Source organism: Caretta caretta, chromosome 3 (genome assembly GCF_965140235.1).
Source record: "Caretta caretta isolate rCarCar2 chromosome 3, rCarCar1.hap1, whole genome shotgun sequence".
NCBI lineage: Eukaryota > Metazoa > Chordata > Testudines > Cheloniidae > Caretta > Caretta caretta.
This window is the reverse complement of record NC_134208.1, coordinates 133,839,175-133,862,186: the sequence shown is the minus strand read 5'-3', so window position 1 is coordinate 133,862,186 and position 23,012 is coordinate 133,839,175. Positions and strand designations below refer to the sequence as shown.

Below are 23,012 nucleotides of genomic sequence, written 5' to 3'. Positions count from 1 at the left end.
AATGGAAACGCTGGTTGGCCAGAGCAGCATCCTGAGCTGAGTGATTCCTACTCATATAAATTGTAATTTTCTGAGTAAAGTTGGATTTTTTTATGGCTAGTTCTTATCAGATAAGTGTCTCATTATGGCAGATGTTCTGATTTACTTTGCCTAAAAATCCTTACATGCAAAGATGTCCCCAGATTTGTAAATACTTGGGGCAAATATAGTAATGACTTGCATCTGATGCTGCCCTGTTGACTTCAAAAGGTTAAAAGTCATCAAGGAATGTGATAATCTTCTGTTTAAAATTTAAAAGATCCCCACTCTGAAAATGACTCTGTTGTCCAGCTAGAACGGCAAATTGTTCAAATTCCATAACCGGATCCTCTTGCTCTCCCTTTAATTCACTAGGGCAGGCATCACAGGTAGAGGGCCTATATCCTAGAACAGAAGAACTCTAGCAACCGTATTGCATTTAAAATAACTCTTCATATTTGGCATTGCCTTAGGAAGCCACCTCTGCTTGTAACTGTTTTCTATTGCACTAGGGTTGAAGACTGTAGTTACAATGCAACAAGCCAGCTGGAAATAGAAGGCACAGAGATAAATAATACATCAGATGAATGGTTAATGTATGCAGATAATATTCTAATACGAATTACGGCCCATATATTATCCTACAATATTTCCTGTAGAGCAGCATAGAAAACCTACATCTTTTGAGAAAAAGGCAGGAGCAGGTGGGGAGTTGAGGCAGAGCAATAGGAACCCTCTTGCACTCATCCTGCCAAAGCTCCTGTTCAAATTTTTGATGGCTGATTTTCTGTTGAGTTTTGTGGTGGAAACAGGGCTGGAGGATGGAGGAAACGGCCAGCAATTTTCTTCTTCTCATTAGGAAAGTTATTGGGATTTTATGCCGCAAGTTGATACAGAAAATATCAGCATTGACTTATACCAACTCTGGTTCTGACACTTCAGATCTCCTGACTGGGATGTGAGTGGTGTAAGCAGAGAGAAGAGACACACTACCAAGGGGATATGGACAAAGGAAGGACTTAAGGAGCAAACAGGAGGGCATGGGCTCTGAGACTGACAGCAGTTCCTCATGGACCTTGGGACATCTGCGGGTTACCAGGAACATGCCCTCTGCTTGCTCTGCCAATTGACAAACCCCGCATCATGAGTATATGATAAAGCAGGCATTAGCCCCCTCCCCTCCGCTACAGGAGAACATGATCTGGGATCCAAAATCCAAGCCAATGTCTGACACATTTATGAATTAAGCAATATCTCTGGCTAGATAATCCCAGAGAAACCTAAAGTTTTACCCCTTTCAAAAATGTTGCCTTCTGCCCATTGCTGTTTTGGAAATGAAATTCACAATAGTCACATGAAGATGTAAGTTGTGTTGGAGTTAGGTTAAATCAAGGCTTTTAAACCAGGTTGGAGATAATGGAGTGTGATTAAAAAAAAATACTGAGCACCAAAAATAAAAAAAGGTGTGTGTGTGGGGGGGGAGAAATAGATACAGTATTATATCTTGGAGTCAGAATACTCTTCAAATGGTTTCAGTCACCAAATTAAATTACATTTCATATGTGCTGCCATTATAAATCTAAAAACTGTACTTTGAAAAGTTTATGAAGATATTTTCTATTTATATAGGTGAGAAGAAGCCCAAATGGAAATAGAACAGGCACCTTAGAGACTAACAAATTTATTAGAGCATAAGCTTTCGTGGGCTACAGCCCACTTCATCGGATGCATAGAATGGAACACATAGTAAGAAGATATATATATACATACAGATAAGTTGGAAGTTGTCGTACAAACTGTGAGAAGCTAATTAGATAAGATGAGCTATTATCAGCAGGAGAAAAAAACTTTTGTAGTGATAATCAAGATGGCCCATTTAGACAGTTGACAAGACTTAACTTAGGGAAATAGATTCAATATGTGTAATGACCCAGCCACTCCCAGTCTCTATTCAAACCCAAGTTAATGGTATCTAGTTTGCATATTAATTCAAGCTCAGCAGTTTCTCGTTGCAGTCTGTTTTTGAAGCTTTTCTGTTGCAAAATGGAAATACTTTATTTTGGCCTTTTAATAATTTGGAGTCATGGTGCTACACCTGTAGAACTACCAGTATGTCTTCATGGTGGTGCAAGAGAGGAAGAGCAGGGCATGGGCTGGGAAGAGAACTGGAGAGAGAAACTGCAAGGCAGAGGTGCTGTGCTTTGTGGCTTAGCCCAGAACTTGCTGCCCAGAGGGAGTGGGCTAACGTGACTTTAAGACACCTTTGTGCCTGCCTACTCTTGGGCTGTTCTGGGGACTGGAGACACCTCCAACATAATTTAGACAGCTCTTGGGGTGTGGGGGGTTGTCCAAATTATGTCAGTCTCTCCAACCTACCCTGTGGGCTGCAGAGTTGCTCAAAATCTCTATATCACTGTGTTCTCAAAATCTCTATATCGCTGTGTTCTGCAGCCCCACCCTAACACTCTCCTCTCCCATCCCCTAGGGCTTGCTAGAGGGTCCTTGGAGGAGAGTCTGTGGTTGTCTTCCTTAGTTCCTGGGTCCGAGGAATTCTCCCATGGCTGACTGTAGTGCTTTCGGAACACATTTCTGCTGCTCTGGCCCTTTTACCCAGTGGAAAGGATAAAGGAGCTGGAGAGGGGATGATAAGTTCCCCCCTGACATGTAACCATATGCTGTCTCCATCTGTAGCCTTGGGCAAGTCACTTCACCTTTTTATTTTATCCCCATTTTACAGATGGGGGTAATAATACTTACAGACCTGCCTCACAGGGTTGTTGTGAGGAATTCTCATGTAGGATAAAGTTTTCAAATAAAAGGGGCCTAGGTGTCCAAGTGACTTAGGTGCTTTAGAAAATGTTACATGTAATGTTTGTAAAGTACCTTGAAGATTAAAAGTGCTATGTACGTGGCAGGAAAATATGTTTCAGAAGATACATCTTCTGTAACACCCAGACTAGCAAGAGCTTCTGCTTGCAGTCTGCAGCCTTGAAGGTCGCTCTGACTCCTTGTGGTACTGAATGCCCAAATAGCCATGGTGTCAAAAAACACCCACTTCCAGTCTGACCAATTACATCCGATCCTGTCAGACTCCAATCTGGACACAGTGATGATTGCATTAATGACCTCCAGGCTTTAATAGTGCACCCCATTATATCTGCGAACAAAGGCCTGAGATCCCTAAGCCATCCCCTCTCTCTCCGTGAGCACTGCCTTCCATGATAGCAGTGCTCCACTGAAATGATTACAGTGCTGGCCAACAATGAGAGGCCTATTAATGTGGGAGGCAGAAATCTCACAAGTGGAATCTAGACTATGGAACTCATTTCCTTGAGAGGTAAGAATGACCATGGGCCTTGCACTTTTAGAACTAACTACAGAACTCATTTATTTGACTTGCCTTTCCTTCAGTAGAAATGCGAAAACTTCAAAAACCCCTAGAATTTAATCTGGCTGTTTTTCCTAAGAGCTGGGGAGGAAGAGAGAGAGAAATTGTTATATGTGTAAAATACTTGGGAGGCACTTGGCTATTATGGCAATGGAGGCCATGTAAGTATTTAGATATATATTGTTTGTTATTACAAATGCTAACTTTCAGCCTGATTCTGCTACCCTTACTAGTACCGTACTACACGAATGGTCCCATTAGAGTAAGGTGACGAAGGATGGCAGAAACATACCTTTTGATTGTAGATGCTCATAAATTGCTTGCATGATTTATGTTAGAAAAAGAAATACTTCATAGTGATAGCATGTTAATATTGAGAGTAAACCAATTAACAGATTAGGAATACGAACTATGTGATTGTACAGATAGGAAGTATGGGAAGAAATGTTCAAGGGGGAGGGGGGAAAAGGAAGTCCTGTTTCAAAAGAGAATTAGCTATGGAATGTGTCTCTCTATTTTCAGCACAAAAAGAGTGGACCATTCCAATACAAGACTGGCAATTCAGATTGAAAAGGACCCAGGTATGGCATGGGATTTCTTCGTACATAATTTAGAAAATGTGATTGATTTATTGTATTGTAGCTTACCTGTAAATGTAAAATAGATGCAAAGTGTTTAAGCACTGGGTGAATGAAGCAGATAATTTAAAATATAATAGCAATTAAAAACTATGCAAAGCTCCTGATTAAGTCATGTGATTTGGTATGTTATTTAGAGTTGATTAGGTAGCTGCTGAGTTATAAATCAGTTTCAGTTTATGTATAATAAATAGCAGACATAGTAAATCAAATCCAAGGTCAGTCTTTGTTCAAACAGGGTTCTGGAATAGACAGTGTAAGATGGTCCCCTACAACTAAGCAATGTAGACCTATGATCTTCTCTAATTCTATTTGAAAACTGATTTATCAGATCAAGTAGAAATTTTGCAGGAGGAGAGGGGAAGATAGGAGCAGGAAAATGAAGTGACGCAGTGACAGAGACCTTGCTTAGCAGTCTGTAAGGCCAGTCCTGATAAATGTTAATATAGATAGGCTTGTCAGAATTCAAATTTTATTTATACATTTTTTATAATTTTCATGGATAATGTAGATATTTATTTTAATAATTTTTTCTATTTGTATCTATTTAATTTTTCACAGTTGTATGAAATTAATTGGGGTGGGGGAGTCAGACAGTAACCATTTAATGACAGTAGATGTTGAGATTCAAAAAGTTAAAACTTTATAACCATTAAAACACAAATTGTCCACATCATCTATGTCAAAATATACAAAGTAAATATCCTTTAATCAAACTCTAATAAATTCTCAAGCAGCATCTTTCTTACTTTCCCTATCTGTACATTTTGATGATGATAGATGGAAATATTTTTGTAGTGGCTTGTGTGTGTACTGTGAAATTGACGTTTACTGATGAAAATCTAATCCTTCCAAGCCCAAATACAGAACATAATCTTGCTTGATGCTGAGCAGTTCCTGGAAAGTAAGAAGTGCCTTCATCTCTCATTGAAGTCAATGGGAATGGAGGGCATGCAGCAACTCGGAGAACTTGCTCAGCGTCCTGCAGCATCAAGACCTCAGAGAAGAATCTGAAGTAAACATATCAGGTGAAATCCTTTGACATCAATGGCAAAATTTCCACTCAGTGGGACCAGGATTTCACCTGTGGACTTCCCCTTATAATATACTATACTGTAAATATGTTTTTGTCCTGTCATCAAAAAAGCAGTTTTACCCATGTGTCAAATATTACTCAGTTTTGTAACTTCCAAAGGATGTTAAGAACAGCTTTGAAGATACATTTTAATTTTTTCCTCTCATACAGTCAGTTCTATTACCACAGCATTTTCAATATTTTTTGAAGTAGAAATTAGAGTGAACAAATGTGTCTTTAGATAGTGGGGGGATGTTAGCTCTTTGAAACTGTGGGACATCTTAATGATCCAATTTCAACTATTTATCATGACAAGGCATGGAATAAAGGTATTTCCCAAATCTGTCCTACCATTTGATAGCAAGTCTTCAGCATTATGAAATATAATAACAAATGATTTAATTGTGGTTTTAAACACATAGCTCAGGCAAAACATGCATTTGCTCTAATATGGTTTAAAGCTTCATTTTCTGACTCGTTAGATCCTCATCAAAATATTTCAAGGGGACTATAGCTGAATGTTTTCCATATACATATATACTCTGTGTGAGAGAGAGAGAGACCTTGGATAGCCTTTAATTGTACCATTGATGTAAAGTTGAAAATGAATACGCTGGCCAAACCAAGCATACTTATTATGTAAGAGAATTCAAGCACACTGACACTTTATTAGACTCTATGGCACTGTCTTGGCATGTGTGAAGATTTTATTTAATTTCACTAAGTATAATTAAGTGCTGATTATAATCACATTTTAAATGCCCAAGCACGCATTCCCCATGAGTTTTTTAGACTGTGATTTGGTGCTACTTCACCCAACCTTCTGAAGACAAGTTGATCTGAGAACTACACATCAGGACAGCTGATTTGGTTCAACCTGGATCTTTTTTTCTATGTGTTAAATTTGTTAAATAAAAGTGGTTTTCACATAAGTTTGATAATAGCAACAAATTCTTAATTACCCATCATACATTGTAGTGATGGAGACTTTCAAAACTAATTAGGGCCTTTAGCCACACAACTCCAATTGAAATTAATGAAAGTTGGGTAACTAAATCTCCTGGATGACTGTGATAAACTCACCAAGTATTTCCCTACAGTTAATGACAACACAGAGAAGTGAAGCTATCTTAATATAGCAGAGGGCCTTCAGCCCAGCTAGTCAGGAGCTTCCAGAAAATGCCTGCTGTCATAAAGCATGAAATATCTGAGGTGGTTCAGAGGTGAACTGCTTGTTGTCACTGGTACATTGTTCTGTTTTACAGTATTGTTCTTCTCAGCTAAAGACTAGGGGTCTGATTCTATGAGGTGATGAGAACCAAATAGGAGCAGAAGGTGCAATTTGTCTCCAAGGAGACATTCTCATCACCTCACAGGAAAAGGTTCTAGTACAGGAAGCAATAAGAACATAGGACTCCTCTCACAAAGGCACGGTTTCTAATACATTTTACCTTTTTAAAATCTTTGTTGCTCTGATTTTAGGAAATGATGACAATAATCTCAACTCCATTTTTTATGAGCATCTGACAAGGTCTTTGCAGGAGTCTCTTTGTGGAGATTTGATTCTTGGCCGCTGGGGAAACTACAGCTCAGGAGACTGTTTTATTCTGGCATCGGATTATTTAAATGCCTTTGTTCACTTGATCGAAATTGGAAATGGCCTCGTCACTTTCCAGCTCAGAGGGCTAGAATTTCGAGGTAAGGATCTGCATACCTGAAGGAGGAAAAGACAAATACAAACAAATTAATTGTCAGGCTTCCTTCACATACTGAAACTCCCCAGCTAGTTTGCAGCATAGCATACTGTTGAACTTATTTCTCTAGGTATTTATAGGGAGTACTGCCAACCCCAAGCATTCAAAAATCAGGAGTCAGGCCCCTCAAAATCTTGAGATTTTAAAAACAACAATAAGTACTGAGGATTTTTTAATTGCCTTCTAGTTTCTGAGCCTGTTGGGTGCACTTGGATCACGTTTTCAGGATTTTTTCCCACAATCAGGAGGATTAGAAAGTTTATTTAAACTGAAAGCTGAGATTCTCATGACATCACCTGACTCTACGTGCTGAGGCTTGAAGAAAAACACCAAATATCACAAGACTTGCAATCAAATCCTGAGAGTTGGCAACACAGATGTCATTTCCATCAAATTAATGGCATGCTTGTGATTTGTTCAGGGTTTGCTGACCCTTACTTCCATGCCCAGCTCAGCAGACCCTACCCGCTTTTCTCATTCTTTATTCATAAACAATAAGCCACAACAGGAAATGCATTAACTTATTGGTGTAACAATGAAACCACTTGTGTATGTGGGCAGCCTGGCCCATGTCAGTTCTGCTTTTAGCAAGGAGTGTTACATAGCTCTGATTTCCAACACTGAAAAATCTGAGTGTCAAATCATTAACTTTTATGAAGCCAATTAGCTTTCTAGACACCCTCTCATTCAGAATATCTGCTAGGTGTAGTCTAAAATAAGATACACAGTATCTTGCTCCTTTTTTTTTTTTTTTTTTTTTGCTAATCTGAAAATAAAGGTAACATCCAGTAACAATTATCCTATGTTAAAACAATTACATTTATGAGAAAAAGCTTGGATTATTTTTGTTTCTTTTGGGGTGGGGGCATATTTGAACATGGATAGAAGCATCTCCATTATATTTACTTAAAAACTGCTAACTTGATCTTCCCTTGAGGTGAAAATATCTCATTTAGGCCATCTCCTGCGGCTAGCTGATGTAGTTAGTTTTGTTCAGGGTTCCCACCCTGCTGATGATGCATGGTGGGTTGTGGTGTTACAGTTGTACATAACAGATTTTTTTCACATTTTTCCTTAAAATAAATCTAGGAAGGCACAAAAAACCATTTAAAATAACATTATTTAGTTTGCAAAGTCAAACAGTCAGAAATTAAGAAATACCAGACTTACGGTTGCATGTACAACCTTAATTGTGCTACTTTGTGTGCATGTAGAATTATCTTTAATTACATGATCATTCAGTGCACAAGGAAGCAAAACTAAGGTTGCATGGGCAACCATAAATCTCACATTTCCTGACGACATCTAAAACAAGATGTGTATGGAGTGGTTCCAGATTTTGTTGTGAACATTTCTTACTGCTGTACCTGGAAAACTATGTTGATAGTATAGATGAAAAAGTGAGTGCTCTGGAGGGAAAAGTTGTAGGTTTCTGAACCACAGTAGGCTTTCTTAAAAAGGTTTGCTGAAAGGATGCCGTTAAGTATATTGGAGGCTGAAACATGAATTGCATTTCAGCCATTTGAGCCTCTGGTTCAAACTCACTTCTAGTTTATGATAACACAAACCCATTGAAGTTAAAGGGATTGCATCGCATAGGAGAATTTGGTCCAGCATTTAACTGAAAAAATCTCTCAGGTCACGGTATGGATATAGGCCAAACAAATTGAAAGACGTGGGTCAATTAGTAACTATACCAGATATCTTGGACTTCTACTTCATACTAAGAGCAATGTGCCAGATAAAAATAAAATGCTAGTCATGGAGTGCTGTTTTTCATTTGATTTGAAGCCAAGAACAGAGAAGAAATCTGTGATAGAGGAAGGAGCAAACGCACGGTCATTATTTCCAGCCAAACTGGATTGGGGGGATCTTTCTGTTGAGTCCGTACATCAAGAAAATGACTTTTGGAGAATGTCTAGGAAAGCAAAGCATGTGGGGAAATCACTTCTGGATAGTGGTGTTGGTATTATTTTTTAACTAACTCCCTTTGTCTTTCAGTACTATAATTAGCTACTAAATTTCTCTTATGATTTTTGTTACTGATGATACAAATGTAATATTCATGATTCACTTGGAACTTTGTAAGATGAATTGGAAAAGTGGGCACAGAGCAGGCACAGATGTAACTGCACATCTGGGGAAGGCAGCTGTTACAGTGGCAATGGAATCACCCATGGGGTTTCTATGTAATTTCTAGCTTATCCCCCCACCAAAAAAAAAATGGTTCATGAACGTGGCCAGTTTAAATTATATATTCCAGGCACAGTAATGTCGTTAAAGTAATAAGGCCAGATATTTTTCTGTTCTACAGTACATTTGTACTTTATGTAGTTGTATTGCAGTAGCAAGCACATTACGATTGTAGGGAATATTTATGTGAATTTTCTGTCTGAAGTCTCTGTAGTATTAGCAAGCATCATTTTTTATTTAAAGAATGGCTTTAACTCTCTTTTCATTTTTAATAAACAATAGTTTCATGCTGTAGGGAAGTAAGAGTCCCTATCTTTATGGATTTTGTGCAATTGCACTTGTGATACTATGTTTCATTCTCTGCATCAAATTGCCAGAAAGATATTGATTGACAAACTGAAGGGAGTTCAGAATAAATAAATAAATAACACTTAGGTATCTGGAGCAATTAGGGTGAGTAGATATCCCGATTTTATAGGAATAGTCCCGATATTTGGGGCTTTGTCTTATATAGGCGCCTATTACCCTTCCCCCACACCCCCACCCTCCTGTCTCAGTTTTTCACACTTACTGTCTGGTCAGCCTAAGAGCAAATCACCTTTGAGGAAAGACTAAAAGAATTAGATATATATCATTTACCTAAGAGAGAGCAAAAGCTGGGAGACTTAACATTTAGGCCTTCATATACAATCCTAAATAATTCCTCTGGGGGTTTCACACCTTTCTAAAATTAATAGATATTTCCTCTGCACCAAAGAGTTTCATCTTGGCTCCTTCCGCAACAGTGTTTCTGATCAAAGAATTTTATGTATTCTGTGCAAAGAGAGGGGGGCCCTGAGGCAATCAGGTCCTAGTGCACAGAAGGTTTTGTAAATTAGGTCTCAGCCCTCTGAGGTGCTCAGATATCATGGTAGGTAATGAATGGAATAGAACTAGAACCATTACTGATTGGGTTGAACTATTAGCTGTAAAGATGACTTCTAGGCTCCAGCCCAAGTTACTCAGCTGTTTTGCTGAGGCTGGGAACCTAGAGATCAAAGGAACACTACATGGTTGAAAGGACTCTCTGCAGCAAGAGAAGGGGGAGCTGAGTCAGCTATGTCTGAGGAGAACAGACTGATATGGAAGAAAGAGGCAGGTCCTCTGGGAGTGTTGGAAAGCAACTGCGCTTTCCCTGACTCCCAGGGAAAGGCAGCCAATTTATAGACTCGTGTCATAAATATAAAGGGAAGGGTAAACACCTTTAAATCCCTCCTGGCCAGAGGAAAAACCCTTTCACCTGTAAATGGATAAGAAGCTAAGATAACCTTGCTGGCACCTGACCAAAATGACCAATAAGGAGACAAGATACTTTCAAAGCTGGAGGGGGGGGAAACAAGGGCTCTCTCTGTCTGTGTGATGCTTTTGCCGGGACCAGAGCAGGAGTGCAGGTCAGAACTCCTGTAAAGAGTTAGTAGGCAATCTAGTTAGGTATGCGTTAGATTCTGTTTTGTTTAAATGGCTGATAAAATAAGCTGTGCTGAATGGAATGTATATTTCTGTTTTTGTGTCTTTTTGTAACTTAAGGTTTTGCCTACAGGGATTCTCTATGTTTTGAATGTGATTACCCTGTGAGGTATTTACCATCCTGATTTTATAGAGGTGATTCTTTTACTTTTTCTTTCATTAAAATTCTTCTTTTAAGAACCTGATTGCTTTTCACTGTTCTTAAGATCCAAGGGTTTGGGTCTGTGTTCATCTATGCAAATTGGTGAGGATTTTTATCAAGCCTTCCCCAGGAAAGGGGGTGTAGTGCTTGGGAGGATATTTTTGGGGGGAGACGTTTCCAAGTGGGCACTTCCCCTGTTCTTTGTGTAACACTTTGGTGGTGGCAGCGTTTAACCTAAGCTGGTAAGAATAAGCTCAGGGGGTCTTTCATGCACGTCCCCACATCTGTACCCTAGAGTTCAGAGTGGAGAAGGAACCTTGACAACTCGTTTAGTGTTTTGAGGTCTGTTTCCTCTTAATGCTTTGGTTCTAAATGTTGTTGTTACTATTTATATTCTTGTAGCACCTAAGAACCCCAGTAAATAATTAGGGCTGTCATTTACTCACAGTTAATGCATGTGATTAACGCAAAACAAATGAACAAGATTAAAAAAATAGTCATGATTAATCGCAGTTTTAATGTCACTGCTAAACAATAATAGAATATCAGTTTAAAAATATTATAAATATTTTGGGGTTTTTTCTACATTGTCAAATATATTGATTCAGTTGCAACACAGAATACAAAGTGTACAGTGCTCACTTTATTATTTTTTATTACGAATATTTGCACTGTAAAAAAGATAAACAAAAGAAATAGTATTTTTCAATTCACCTGATACAAGTCCTCTTAGTCCTACTCCTTGTTCAGCCAATCACTAAGACAAACAAATTTCTTCACATTTGCAAGAGACAATGCTGCCCGCTTCTCATTGACAGTGTCACCTAACAGTAAGAACAGGCGTTCGCCTGGCACTGTTGTAGCTGGCGTTGCAAGGGGGACCTTTTGTAGTGATAATCAAGGTGGGCCATTTGCAGCAGTTGACAAGAACGTCTTGACAAGAACAGTGGGGGGTGGGGGGGATAAACATGGGAAATAGTTTTACTTTGTGTAATGACCCATCCACTCCCAGTCTTTATTCAAGCCTAAGTTAATTGTATCCAGTTTGCAAATTAATTCCAATTCAGCAATTGGAGTCTGTTCTTGAAGTTTTTTTGAAGTTTTCATTACACAAAGTAAAACTATTTCCCCAAGTTTATCCCCCCCACACACCCCACTGTTCCTCAGACGTTCTTGTCAACTGCTGCAAATGGCCCACCTTGATTATCACTACAAAAGGTCCCCCCCCACCCCGCTCTCCTGCTGGTAATAGCTCCCCTTAAGTGATCACTCTGGTTACAGTGTGTATGGTAACACCCATTGTTTCATGTTCTCTATGTATATAAATCTCCCCACTGTATTTTCCACTGAATGCATCTGATGAAGTGAGCTGTAGCTCACGAAAGCTTATGCTCAAATAAATTTGTTAGTCTCTAAGGTGCCACAAGTACTCCTTTTCTTTTTACCAGGGGACTGCAGCCCAGGGCCCAGACTGAGAGTGGGAGAATCGAGTGATTCCACCCTGTGAGAGATAATGAATTTGGGCTTGAGACCTGAGGGGGGCATGCACTTGACAAGACTAGGAGGGGTCAGAGGTGCAGTTTGCTTAGTAACTCTGACAACAGTAAGCAACCTGCCTTTCTTTCGCTTCCCTTTGTACCTCTGTTTCGTCACCTGTAAAGTAGTGTTGTCCATTTGCTAAGCAGTAGCAGAGTTTTCGGGCCTTGCAGGCAAGTTACTCATGTGGAGCAGTGGAAAGCAGTGATGTGGAGTTAGGTATTTTCTTAGCGTAATTTCATTATTTACACAATATACACTGGGCTGGGGTGGTATCAAATGACACATAGACAACTCCCTTCTCGCAGAAACCTCATGTAAAGCACCTCTGTCCTGTCCCTATAAGCAGATGTGTTAGGCCTCCCTTTCTCACCAGGACCTCACTCCAGTCCCACTGCTTCATAAACCATCTCCACTCCTTCCCAACCTAAGAAACCCCTAGTCCAAGACTGCTTACCAAGACCACATGGCCTAGAAAGGTGAGCCTGGATGTGTTGCTTGCAGCTGCTCTGCAACACAAAGAAACCTCAAAGCTTCATTTGCCACACACCGGGGAGTGCTCCAGTCCATACAATATCCTTAATGGCTATCTGAGTCTGGTTACTGTATGGCATCTTACTATGCAGAGTTTCCCACTCATATCAGTAAGTTTAATAATATTAATCTCCCTCATTTGGTGAGACAGGTGTGGCAATTTCCTGCCATAACATTGGAATACCTTATTGAATTAAGTTTAAGTATCTTGGGGTTCATTGTATTAAATTAATGGTATATGTATTATTGTGGGCCGAGATTGTATGTAACCTCTCAAGGGGGCAGATATGACAGATGTGAGATTTGGGGGTTCAAAGGACTACACTGAACAACGTGCCAGACATGAATGGACTTTTGGAACAAAAAGTGTTAAGTGATTTTCCTGGGGAATATCTAGATGAATGCAAATTCCCCACCTCTAGTTATGCAACCCCCCCGCCCCCGCCGCCTTTCGAAGCCTGAGAAGGGGGCCATAGCCTGCTGATCAGCTGTTACATAAGGCCAAGATCAAAGGCCCAAGCTGTATAAAGGAAAGACCGAACTATTCATGGTTGTTCTGGTTCTGAATCTGAGACAGTTATGAACTTTTAACTACGGGGAAAACCCAGATATGGGTTTTGAAGGACTGACACCTACCAGAGCCCAAGGCTGGAGCTTGGTGATCTCTGGTAAGCTTTTTAGCATGCATGTAGGTTCTTCTATTGTTTTTAATGTTTTCTCTCTAATGCTGTCACCTTAAGCATAAATGTGCTTGCTTATAACTGGACAATTATGCTGTCCATAACTTCTGGAGAGAAAGCAAAGCAAAGATGCTAGTCTTTTGGGTGCTGTGGCTTGCTGGGGATATCACCATGTAGGCAGGACACTATGGACTAGATAAACCCCTTTCAGAAGGGAGAGAGAAACATGGATCTCTGCCCAAGAGAGGTGATGGCTGAGGAGCCAGGAGCCTAGAGTGGGTACCTTGAGGGACCAAGGAAGGAGAGTACAGGTGCAGTTGCCCTGATCTGTGACACTTGGATGTTGTGAGGTTTAAGTATATAGTCTGGAAATGAAAAGTCCTGTAGAAGTACTATATATTATAGTGTTAACGTATTTGATGTATTTCCCTGCAAAAATTAGAAAGGTTTTCCCCTCTACTCAGCATGTTTGCAAGTTGAAAATCAAAAGTATATTTTTATTTCATCCATTATTTTTGCAACAGTGAAATGCTTTTTGCTGGATAGATGGTCATCAAATGGGGTCAGTTTGTATATCCTATTGAGTAAGTTAAGAGTCATGAGTTTCAATTTCCTGACTTTCATTTAGGTCAGGTAATTCTGGCAGAGTGCAAGTGAGTTTTTAAATCCTGATGTGTCAGGAAAAGAGAGAGGTCCAGTTCTTACACTGGTTTTCTCCTGGGCTCAAATAGATTGACCTTGCTTCACTGAGCTGGCTCACATTTTTATATTAACAGGAGATTTTTGGCAATCATCCAGTGTGGATATCTTGTAAATGAACCTGTCTCATCTATACTAGCAAGTGTCGCAGCAAATGATTAATGTAGTGTGAGAAGTAATAAACTTATTTTCTTTATAAAATGTTAAAGATTTTTCCCTTGGATTTTAAAATCACTAATTACCAGTAAAAATATTTTCCTGTATTTTAATATTTAATAGTGGTACATTTAATTATTGCATAAATTAATGCACTTTCTGCTCCACTGCTCTTTAGTTTTATGAATAATTCTTGGCTCAGATTTTTGAATGCTTGGGGTTGACAATACTGACTGATTCTGCTAAGTCAGGACCCCTCTTTGGAGGAAGGACAGGATTTGCTCCTTAGTAAATAAATCTTGTTACCCATACATAAAACACTCTGGCCTGTCATCTGAAAGTCAGTGCCCCCTTCAAGATGATAAATCTGAAACCTGCTGAAAGCAAGTGTAAATACTGTGATTTGTCATTTAGAAATTGGCACTAATCTCAGATAGGACTTCCTGTTCAAAAAGACTTCCTATTTATTTCTCAGGCTAAATCTGCAAAGTAACCAACTGGACTGCTTGGTTTTCTCCCTGACTCTTTGTAAGAAAATGTTGACACATTTAGAATGTCTTTTCCTTTCAAAGTCCAAATGCTAACGAAAGTGAATATCGCTATCAGTCGGGGTGGCCAGAGTTCAGCACACAGTTTTCTGCAACATGGCCTGTGTTTGCCTCCATCTGTGAAGGGATGCTGCATGCTGCGATCTGTAGTTTTCATAGGTTGAACTTCACAGATAGTTTAAAGATGGTGGTGTCCACAATCTGCCTTATTTTATGCACATTAGCACCAGTCTTTGGGCTCCTGGCAAGTTGTCAGATTGGCCCTTAATTCACAAAATATGGGTACTACCTTTTTGGTTATAATTCCTGGAGCACCTTTTTGGAGCACCTCCCGCTCCATGACAGCACAGCCATTATATTGTATATTGGTTTAATTAATGGTGAGGATTGCCATGTATGTGCTGCTTGCATCAAAGTATGAAAACAACACCAAGTCTCTTCTTGATACAAATCAACTCAGCCAAATTTAGGGCTCTTTGTTTTGCTTTCATTTTACATCAACAATAGCATAATATCAGTTTTATGTAGTATTGTTTACATTAGGGTCGAGGATGGAGATTTATGTTTTGTTAATTCCAGTTTAATATCCTACGCAAGATACTGTATTTTTATTTAGCATCCAGAATATATAAGCCATGTGCATAGGAATATTTCTTTGCCCAGTTTACTTTGAGTACTATGTCTTTTGACTTTATTTAAGAAAAAGATCCATTGACCAAGAGCAGTTGCTGCCTTTTTTTATAGTTGAGTGTTAAACCTTAATTCACATAGAAATCTGTGAAATGTAAAGTAGAAGCAGCTCTTTTTGTACCTGTCCTGTAGATGTCATACTCATAGGTCATGGTTTATACTTTGTAGTAGACTGGAAAAGAGAGATGTTTATTTCAGTGCTACCTGAGGGGGTATATTAATCTGTTTTATTGTATTTACCTGTAGTGCTTAAATTGTCCAAACAGTAATGCTTATTTGTGTAAAGAGAAAAGGGGTACTTGTGGCACCTTAGAGACTAACAAATTTATCTGAGCATAAGCTTTCGTGAGCTTCAGTTCACTTCATCGGATGCATTCAGTGGAAAATACAGTGGTGAGATTTATATACATAAAGAACATGAAACAATGGGTGTTACCATACACACTGTAACGAGAGTGATCACTTAAGGTGAGCTATTACCAGCAGGAGAGCCGCGGGCGGGGGTTGGGGGGGGGGACGGGAAAACCTTTTGTAGTGATAATCAAGGTGGGCCATTTGCAGCAGTTGACAAGAACGTCTGAGGAAAAGTGGGGGGATGGGGGGAGGGGGAATAAACATGGGGAAATAGTTTTACTTTGTATAATGACCCATCCACTCCCAGTCTTTATTCAAGTCTAAGTTAATTGTATCCAGTTTGCAAATGAATTCCAATTCAGCAGTCTTTCGTTGGAGTCTGTTTCTGAAGTTTTTTTGTTGAAGAATTGCAACTTTTGGGTCTGTAATCGAGTGACCAAAGAGATTGAAGTGTTCTCTGACGGGTTTTTGAATGTTATAATTCTTCACGTCTGATTTGTGTCCATTTATTCTTTTACGTAGACACTGTCCAGTTTGACCAATGTACAACCGCTTATTTGTGTGTGAACTACTCTAGAATACCCTCAGGTTGTATACATTAGTAGCTTTCATTTAACGAAAACTAATTGGAGAACTTAAAAAAAATCCATTTTTTTTTAAATTTTCAGTGCTGCAAAAAAAGATAAATATTTGCTAATCTTATTATTTCTCCTAAAAAACCATTCAGTCTCCCGCCTCTACCACCTTATTTTCTAGATACTTTTGCTAATTGGATGATTAGATCTTGGGATGTATATGGAGGAGAACTTAAATACATTTATATCGCAATATATTTTGAAATGTTTTGCTATTAGCTTCATTGGGGCCAGGATTTCACCCTATATCATCATCTGTGTTTAGAAAGCACTGAGCACACTCTGAGTGTTACCTCAATCTAAATAACAATGCTAATTATAAAACACTGATATAGCCAAATTCTTCTCTGTTACATGGGTGCAACAAAATTGACTTCAATGTGTTCATATGATTAGATGAGAAGGGAAGTTGGCCCATAATAAATCCTCAAGGGGGATTTCACCAAATTGGGTTTTGTTTGGTAGTTCTACTTTTTGTTTATGTGATCTAAAGCAATCATATTCTCATTAGGAGCTATAGAAATCACTTTTAACCAATGCTAACCAAAAGAAAAAGCCCAAAGTCTTTTTAAACTAGTGAGTTTTTGTTCTATTTTTTAACTATAGAAACATTGTGCATCATCTGGGGTATACTTGCTGGCATGTGAAGAGCAACAGTCTATGTTGCTCTGCCCATCAAAATTAAAGCTAAATGATGATGGAGCTGCAAAAGTAAATCAGCTAGTGATTAAGCTAAAGAAAAGGATGATGATCTTGTAATAGAAATCGTAAACAGCAAACAAGAAATTGCCTGTAACCATGGTCACCTTTGCTTCATATCCAAAGTGTTGTGCTGCCAGTGTCCTGTTTGGCCAGGTAAAATTTAACTGAGTAGGTCTTCTCTCCGACGAATGACATCTCCAGCAAATTTCTCGACTATTACGATCAGTTGAAAGCTGAATTCAACCACTCTCTTATTGAGTGAAATTCACCATTTGCAAAGGGTCCATTCAAGATTTATGCACCACTTAAAGCTGACTTACGGCCTCAGAATAGGGTTTGTGTTGGATTTATGTGGTTACATGGGTTTTGAAATGGTCCATAACATGGGTAAATGTGCTCACTAAACCAAGCCATGCATCAATAGTACATAACACAGATGTTCTGTGAGCTGCACTGGTTACCTATGGGTTTCCTGGTGCCGTTCAATGTTTTGGCTTTGATTTTTAGTGCTGTAACTTGTTTGGGACGAGATGAATGGATTTTTAGACTGGAGGAAACTGTTATGGTAATCTACTCTGACCTCCTTCATAAAATGAGACTTAGAATGTCATCAAGTGTTTCCTGTATCAAGCCCATTACTTCTGGATGAGCTAGAGCATATTTTTCTAAAAATTATATCCAATCTTTATTTAAAGACCATAGGTAATCGCCTGCTTGCATAGGATGTGGGAGGCTCAGGTTTGAACCTGCATTCGGGAGCAGAAACTTGAACTCAGATCTCCCTCCCAATGAGCATCCAAATCGCCAGGCTACAGGTTATTGTGGGATGGATGGTTCTCAATTTCCACTTTTTAGTAATTCCTAAATATTTATTGGGCCAAAGGGGGAGAGAGTGGGAATGACTCTCACTTGGTGATTAAGACACTCACCTGGGAGGTGGGAGATGTGGATTCACTTTGCTGGTTGACCCAACAAAATGAATTATTCACCAACCTCTACTTGTGACATACTGCAAAATCTGTGTTTGTCTTTTGTGCATTTTGGGGGAAGTGGGTTGAGGACTGAAAGGGGTTTGTTAACATGCCTGGTATAAGTCTAACCCCCTGCCAAGTTGCAGGATGTGAATACTTAGATAAGTTAGATGTATTCAAGTTGGCAATTCATTCTAAGTCTTTATGGCTGTTTTCTGGTGAGTTTTTATTAGGGGAGATTGTGTAGTCCAATATGTGATATTGTGTAATCATGCCAGGACACCCAGACCACGAGATTGAGCCTTTTGGATTGAAGTAGTAAATAAATGATGTATCCCTCATTATTCTCTGCTTTACACAGATCAATTTTCACATTTAATTAATTATTGTAGCTCTTTTTTATTTGCCTTTAATTAAGTGCTTGAAGTGTTTGGTTACACTTTTAGCTTTGAACAGGGTCTTTGTTTCTTCCTCCCATAACTGCCATTGTGTTATCCTTTCTAACTCTCAAGGAACATATTGCCAGCAGAGAGAAGTGGAAGCTATAACAGAAGGAGATGAAGACAATGAAGGCTGCTGCTGCTGTCAGCCAGGTCACTTGCCTCACTTGCTATCATGCAACGCAGCCTTTAACCTCCGGTGGCTGACATGGGAAATAACACGAACCCAATATATACTGGAAGGATATAGCATCATTGATAACAATGCCGCCACAATGCTGCAAGTGTTTGATCTGCGAAGAATACTCATCAGATATTACATAAAGGTATAGTATAAGTGATGTGAGTCCTACCTACTATTCCTAGGTAGGAAATTTACAGTCTTCAAAAGATAGAGAATGAAGTTTATCTATAAGAAGTATTACATTTTAAATAGCAGGGTTTACAGCAGAACTTTGCTAATTTGCACTGATTGGGAGACCCATTGTAAATTAATGAAGAGTGTGATTTGTTAGGTAAATGAACAGTACAGTGAGAATCAAGACTACTGTATCACTTTGTTCATTTATTTTGACTTTTATATAAAACACAAATGGGAATTTCTTAAACAATTTTATATACAGTAAGGCCTTGTCCACATATAATCTTGCACTGCTTTAACTAAGCAAACACTCATATTTCAAGTTAAAAGTGGTTAGTTTAAACCTGTTCCTAATTGATTTAAGCTAAACTGAAATATGCCGTTTTTAAATTGAAATAAGAATGTCTGCATAGCCATTTGCACCAGTTCAACTATTTTTTTAAAACCATACCTTAACTTAAACTTGTGTGCAACTCTCAGTACATTAGAATCTTCATGCGTGGCTTAACTTTTAAGGGTCAATGAAATCTGTAAAACAAGCCTATTTAGACTCAAATTGGTTCATTAGTTTTAAAGTACTGAACAGCTGTATTTGGCAAGTTAAATTTTTTTCTTTAGCTCTCTAAACTATAGAAGAATTTAAGAGTAGTAGCCGTGTTAGTCTGTATCAGCAAAAACAACGAGGAGTCCTTGTGGCACCTTAGAGACTAACAAATTTATTTGGGCATAAGGTTTCGTGGGCTAGAACCCACTTCATCAGATGCATGGAGTGGAAAATACAGTAGCAGGTGAGTATGTATATATATTGGCCAAACTGGACAATCTCTACACAGAAGAATACTGCATATTCGCAGTATTCTTTTGTGTAGAGACTGTCCAGTTTGGCCAGTGTACATGGGCAACAAACCCCGATGCCAACTCTGTCTGGTACCCAGAAGTCACCTACTACAAAACAGGCCCAATAAAGAAAGTAACAGAATGCCACTAGCCATCACCTACAGCCCCCAACTAAAACCTCTCCAGCGCATCATCAAGGATCTACAACCTATCCTGAAGGACAATTCCTCACTCTCACAGACCTAGGGAGACAGGCCAGTCCTCGCTTACAGACAGCCCCCAAACCTGAAGCAAATACTCACGACACAACAAAAACACTAACCCAGGAACCAAACCCTGCAACAAACCCCGGTGCCAACTCTGTTCACATATCTATTTGAGGGACACCATCATAGGACCTAACCACATCAGCCGCACCATCAGGGGCTCGTTCACCTGCACATCTACCAAGGTGATATATGCCATCATGTGCCAGCAGTGCCCCTCTGCCATGTACATTGGCCAAACTGGACAGTCTCTACGCAAAAGAATAAATGGACACAAATCTGACATCAGGAATTATAACATTCAAAAACCAGTAGGAGAACATTTCAATCTCCCTGGTCACTCAATAACAGACTTAAAAGTGGCAATTCTTCAACAAAAAAACTTCAAAAACAGACTCCAACGAGAAACTGCAGAACTGCAATTAATTTCAAACTGGACACCATCAAATTAGGCCTGAATAAAGACTGGGAGTGGATGGGTCATTACAAAAACTAATTTCCCTCTACTGTTACTTACACCTTCTTGTCAACTGTTTGAAATGGGCCACCCTCATTACCACTACAAAAGTGATTTTTCCTCCCTTGGTATTCTACTGTTAATTGAATTGTCTCATTAGCACTGACCCCCCGACTTGTAAGGCAACTCCCATCTTCTCATGTACTGTGTATATCTACCTGCTACTGTATTTTCCACTCCATGCATCTGATGAAGTGGGCTGTAGCCCACAAAAGCTTATTCCCAAATCAATTTGTTAGTCTCTAAGGTGTCACAAGGACTCTTTGTTGTTGTTTTTTGGAAGAATTTAAGGAGTTGATAATATGAGGTCATCAGAAGAAGTCAGAGGAGGCAGAGTTTAACAGAAAGGTAATTTGGTAGTTTAGAGCATCCAACCTATGGGTGTTCACAGTGGAGCTAGCATGTAGCAGGACTAAAAGATATGCAGCAGTGAGGTATGTGAGTGGTTGTGTTTCCAGTAGGCTTCAGGTTCTGTGGTGTTCACAGCGTATCATTTGGCAGGTGTTAGAATCTGTTCAATATTTTGCTTTGATTTAACTCTTGGTTTGTCAAAGTTGAAGTGCCATTTACATTGCACCACATTTCTTAGAAAACATCCTTTGTTCCACTGTGAAACAAAAACATTTTGAAACCTCTGAATTTGCCATGAAATGGAATAGTCCACCAGTCCGCTCTTGTGTTAAGCATAAGTATTAAAGAGATCCCATTTTTCTTCTTATTATACAATCAATAGGCAGCAAAACAAAATTATTATTGCAGAGGGAAGACAGCAATTAAAAGAGGGGTTTTCAGAGCTATATTCTACACTCTTGCAAGTTCTTATTTAATAGTTAAATTGATGGATGTGTTCTTGTTGAAGAAATGGGGAAACTGCACCCTCAGAAATCTGAAAGTTCGCTTGGGAAAAAGCAAACATTTATGACCATATAAAACTGCATACTGTTTTTGAAAAATATGTATAAGCTTTTATCATCATCATCATCCTTTATGATATACACTGTAGACACAGCCACATTTTCCAATAACTTCCCCTTGACACTATCTACACTATTCAGAGTATGATGCTTGTGATTAATATTCTTTTTAAGTTTCATTCATTTAAATTCTGTTAGTATTTAGCTGACTTCTTTCTCATTTAGACATAAATTATAACAATCACACAAAATAAATACTCTTATGAGTCAATGATGGCAAGTAGCAGGAATATTACATAAGATTATGGATAGTCAGTGTCATCTTCTTATTCTGATTTGTTCTCTTCTGTGTTGTAAATGAGCTGTTTCTGGTTTAAACACAGGTACAATGACTAACCACTTTGCATTTTGTCAACAGAGTATAATATACTTTACAGCAAGTTCACCCAAAATCTCACACTGGATAAAAGATGAATCAATCCAGAAGACACTACAGCCTTATGCCAAATGGCATTACATTGAACGTGACCTTGCAATGTTCAACATTAACATTGATGAGGACTATGTTCCATGTCTTCAAGGAATAACCAGAGCTAGCTTCTGCAGTGTTTATCTTGACTGGATTCAGTACTGTGCTGGAAAAAGAAGGGAGGTAAGTGTATGTCTTTAACACCTAGAACATTGAATTACTGAATAGTTACTCTTCTGTTGACTCAAGAATAATACAAGTATATTCATTTCTGACTAAACTGTACAGCATAACACTGTGGGAAAATGTATGTTTTTGTACAATAGAAAAATGTTTGTAGGGAATATTATAGTGAAAATATGAGTGAAAGACATTCCAAAGGGATGCCAACACTCCCTGCCAACACTACAGAAAGAGGGATTCTAGATGGACTCCTCCTGAAGGTCGAAACAGCAGACTGGACTTCTACATAGAGTGCTTCCGCCGACGTGCACGGGCTGAAATTGTGGAAAAGCAGCATCACTTGCCCCATAACCTCAGCCATGCGGAACGCAATGCCATCCACAGCCTCAGAAACAACTCTGACATCATAATCAAAAAGGCTGACAAAGGAGGTGCTGTTGTCATCATGAATAGGTCGGAATATGAACAAGAGGCTGCTCGGCAGCTCTCCAACACGAGTTTCTACAAGCCATTACCCTATGATCCCACTGAGAGTTACCAAAAGCAACTACAGCATTTGCTCAAGAAACTTCCTGAAAAAGCACAAGATCAAATCCGCACAGAATGGGGGGGATGTGAGAAAACCTTGATCTATGCAGGAAATAGCCCTACTTGATTATGTAAAGAGTTGTCACTTTGGATGGGCTAGCACCAGCAGGAGAGTGAATTTGTGTGGGGGGTGGAGGGTGAGAAAACCTGGATTTGTGCTGGAAATGGCCCACCTGTTGATCACTTTAGATAAGCTATTACCAGCAGGACAGTGGGGT

At 39.1% G+C, this 23,012-nt stretch overlaps 1 protein-coding gene across 1 annotated transcript in view; it reads left to right on the top strand.

Annotated features, from left to right (window-relative positions):
* PCNX2 (pecanex 2) overlaps nt 1-23,012 on the top strand; it is a 221,929-nt gene that overhangs the window by 171,993 nt on the left and 26,924 nt on the right. The window contains exons 24-27 of the mRNA XM_048843857.2: nt 3,929-3,987; nt 6,602-6,817; nt 18,732-18,985; nt 21,973-22,206. Coding sequence (XP_048699814.2) covers nt 3,929-3,987; nt 6,602-6,817; nt 18,732-18,985; nt 21,973-22,206 — 763 coding nt within the window. The remainder of the gene's footprint in view (nt 1-3,928; nt 3,988-6,601; nt 6,818-18,731; nt 18,986-21,972; nt 22,207-23,012) is intronic.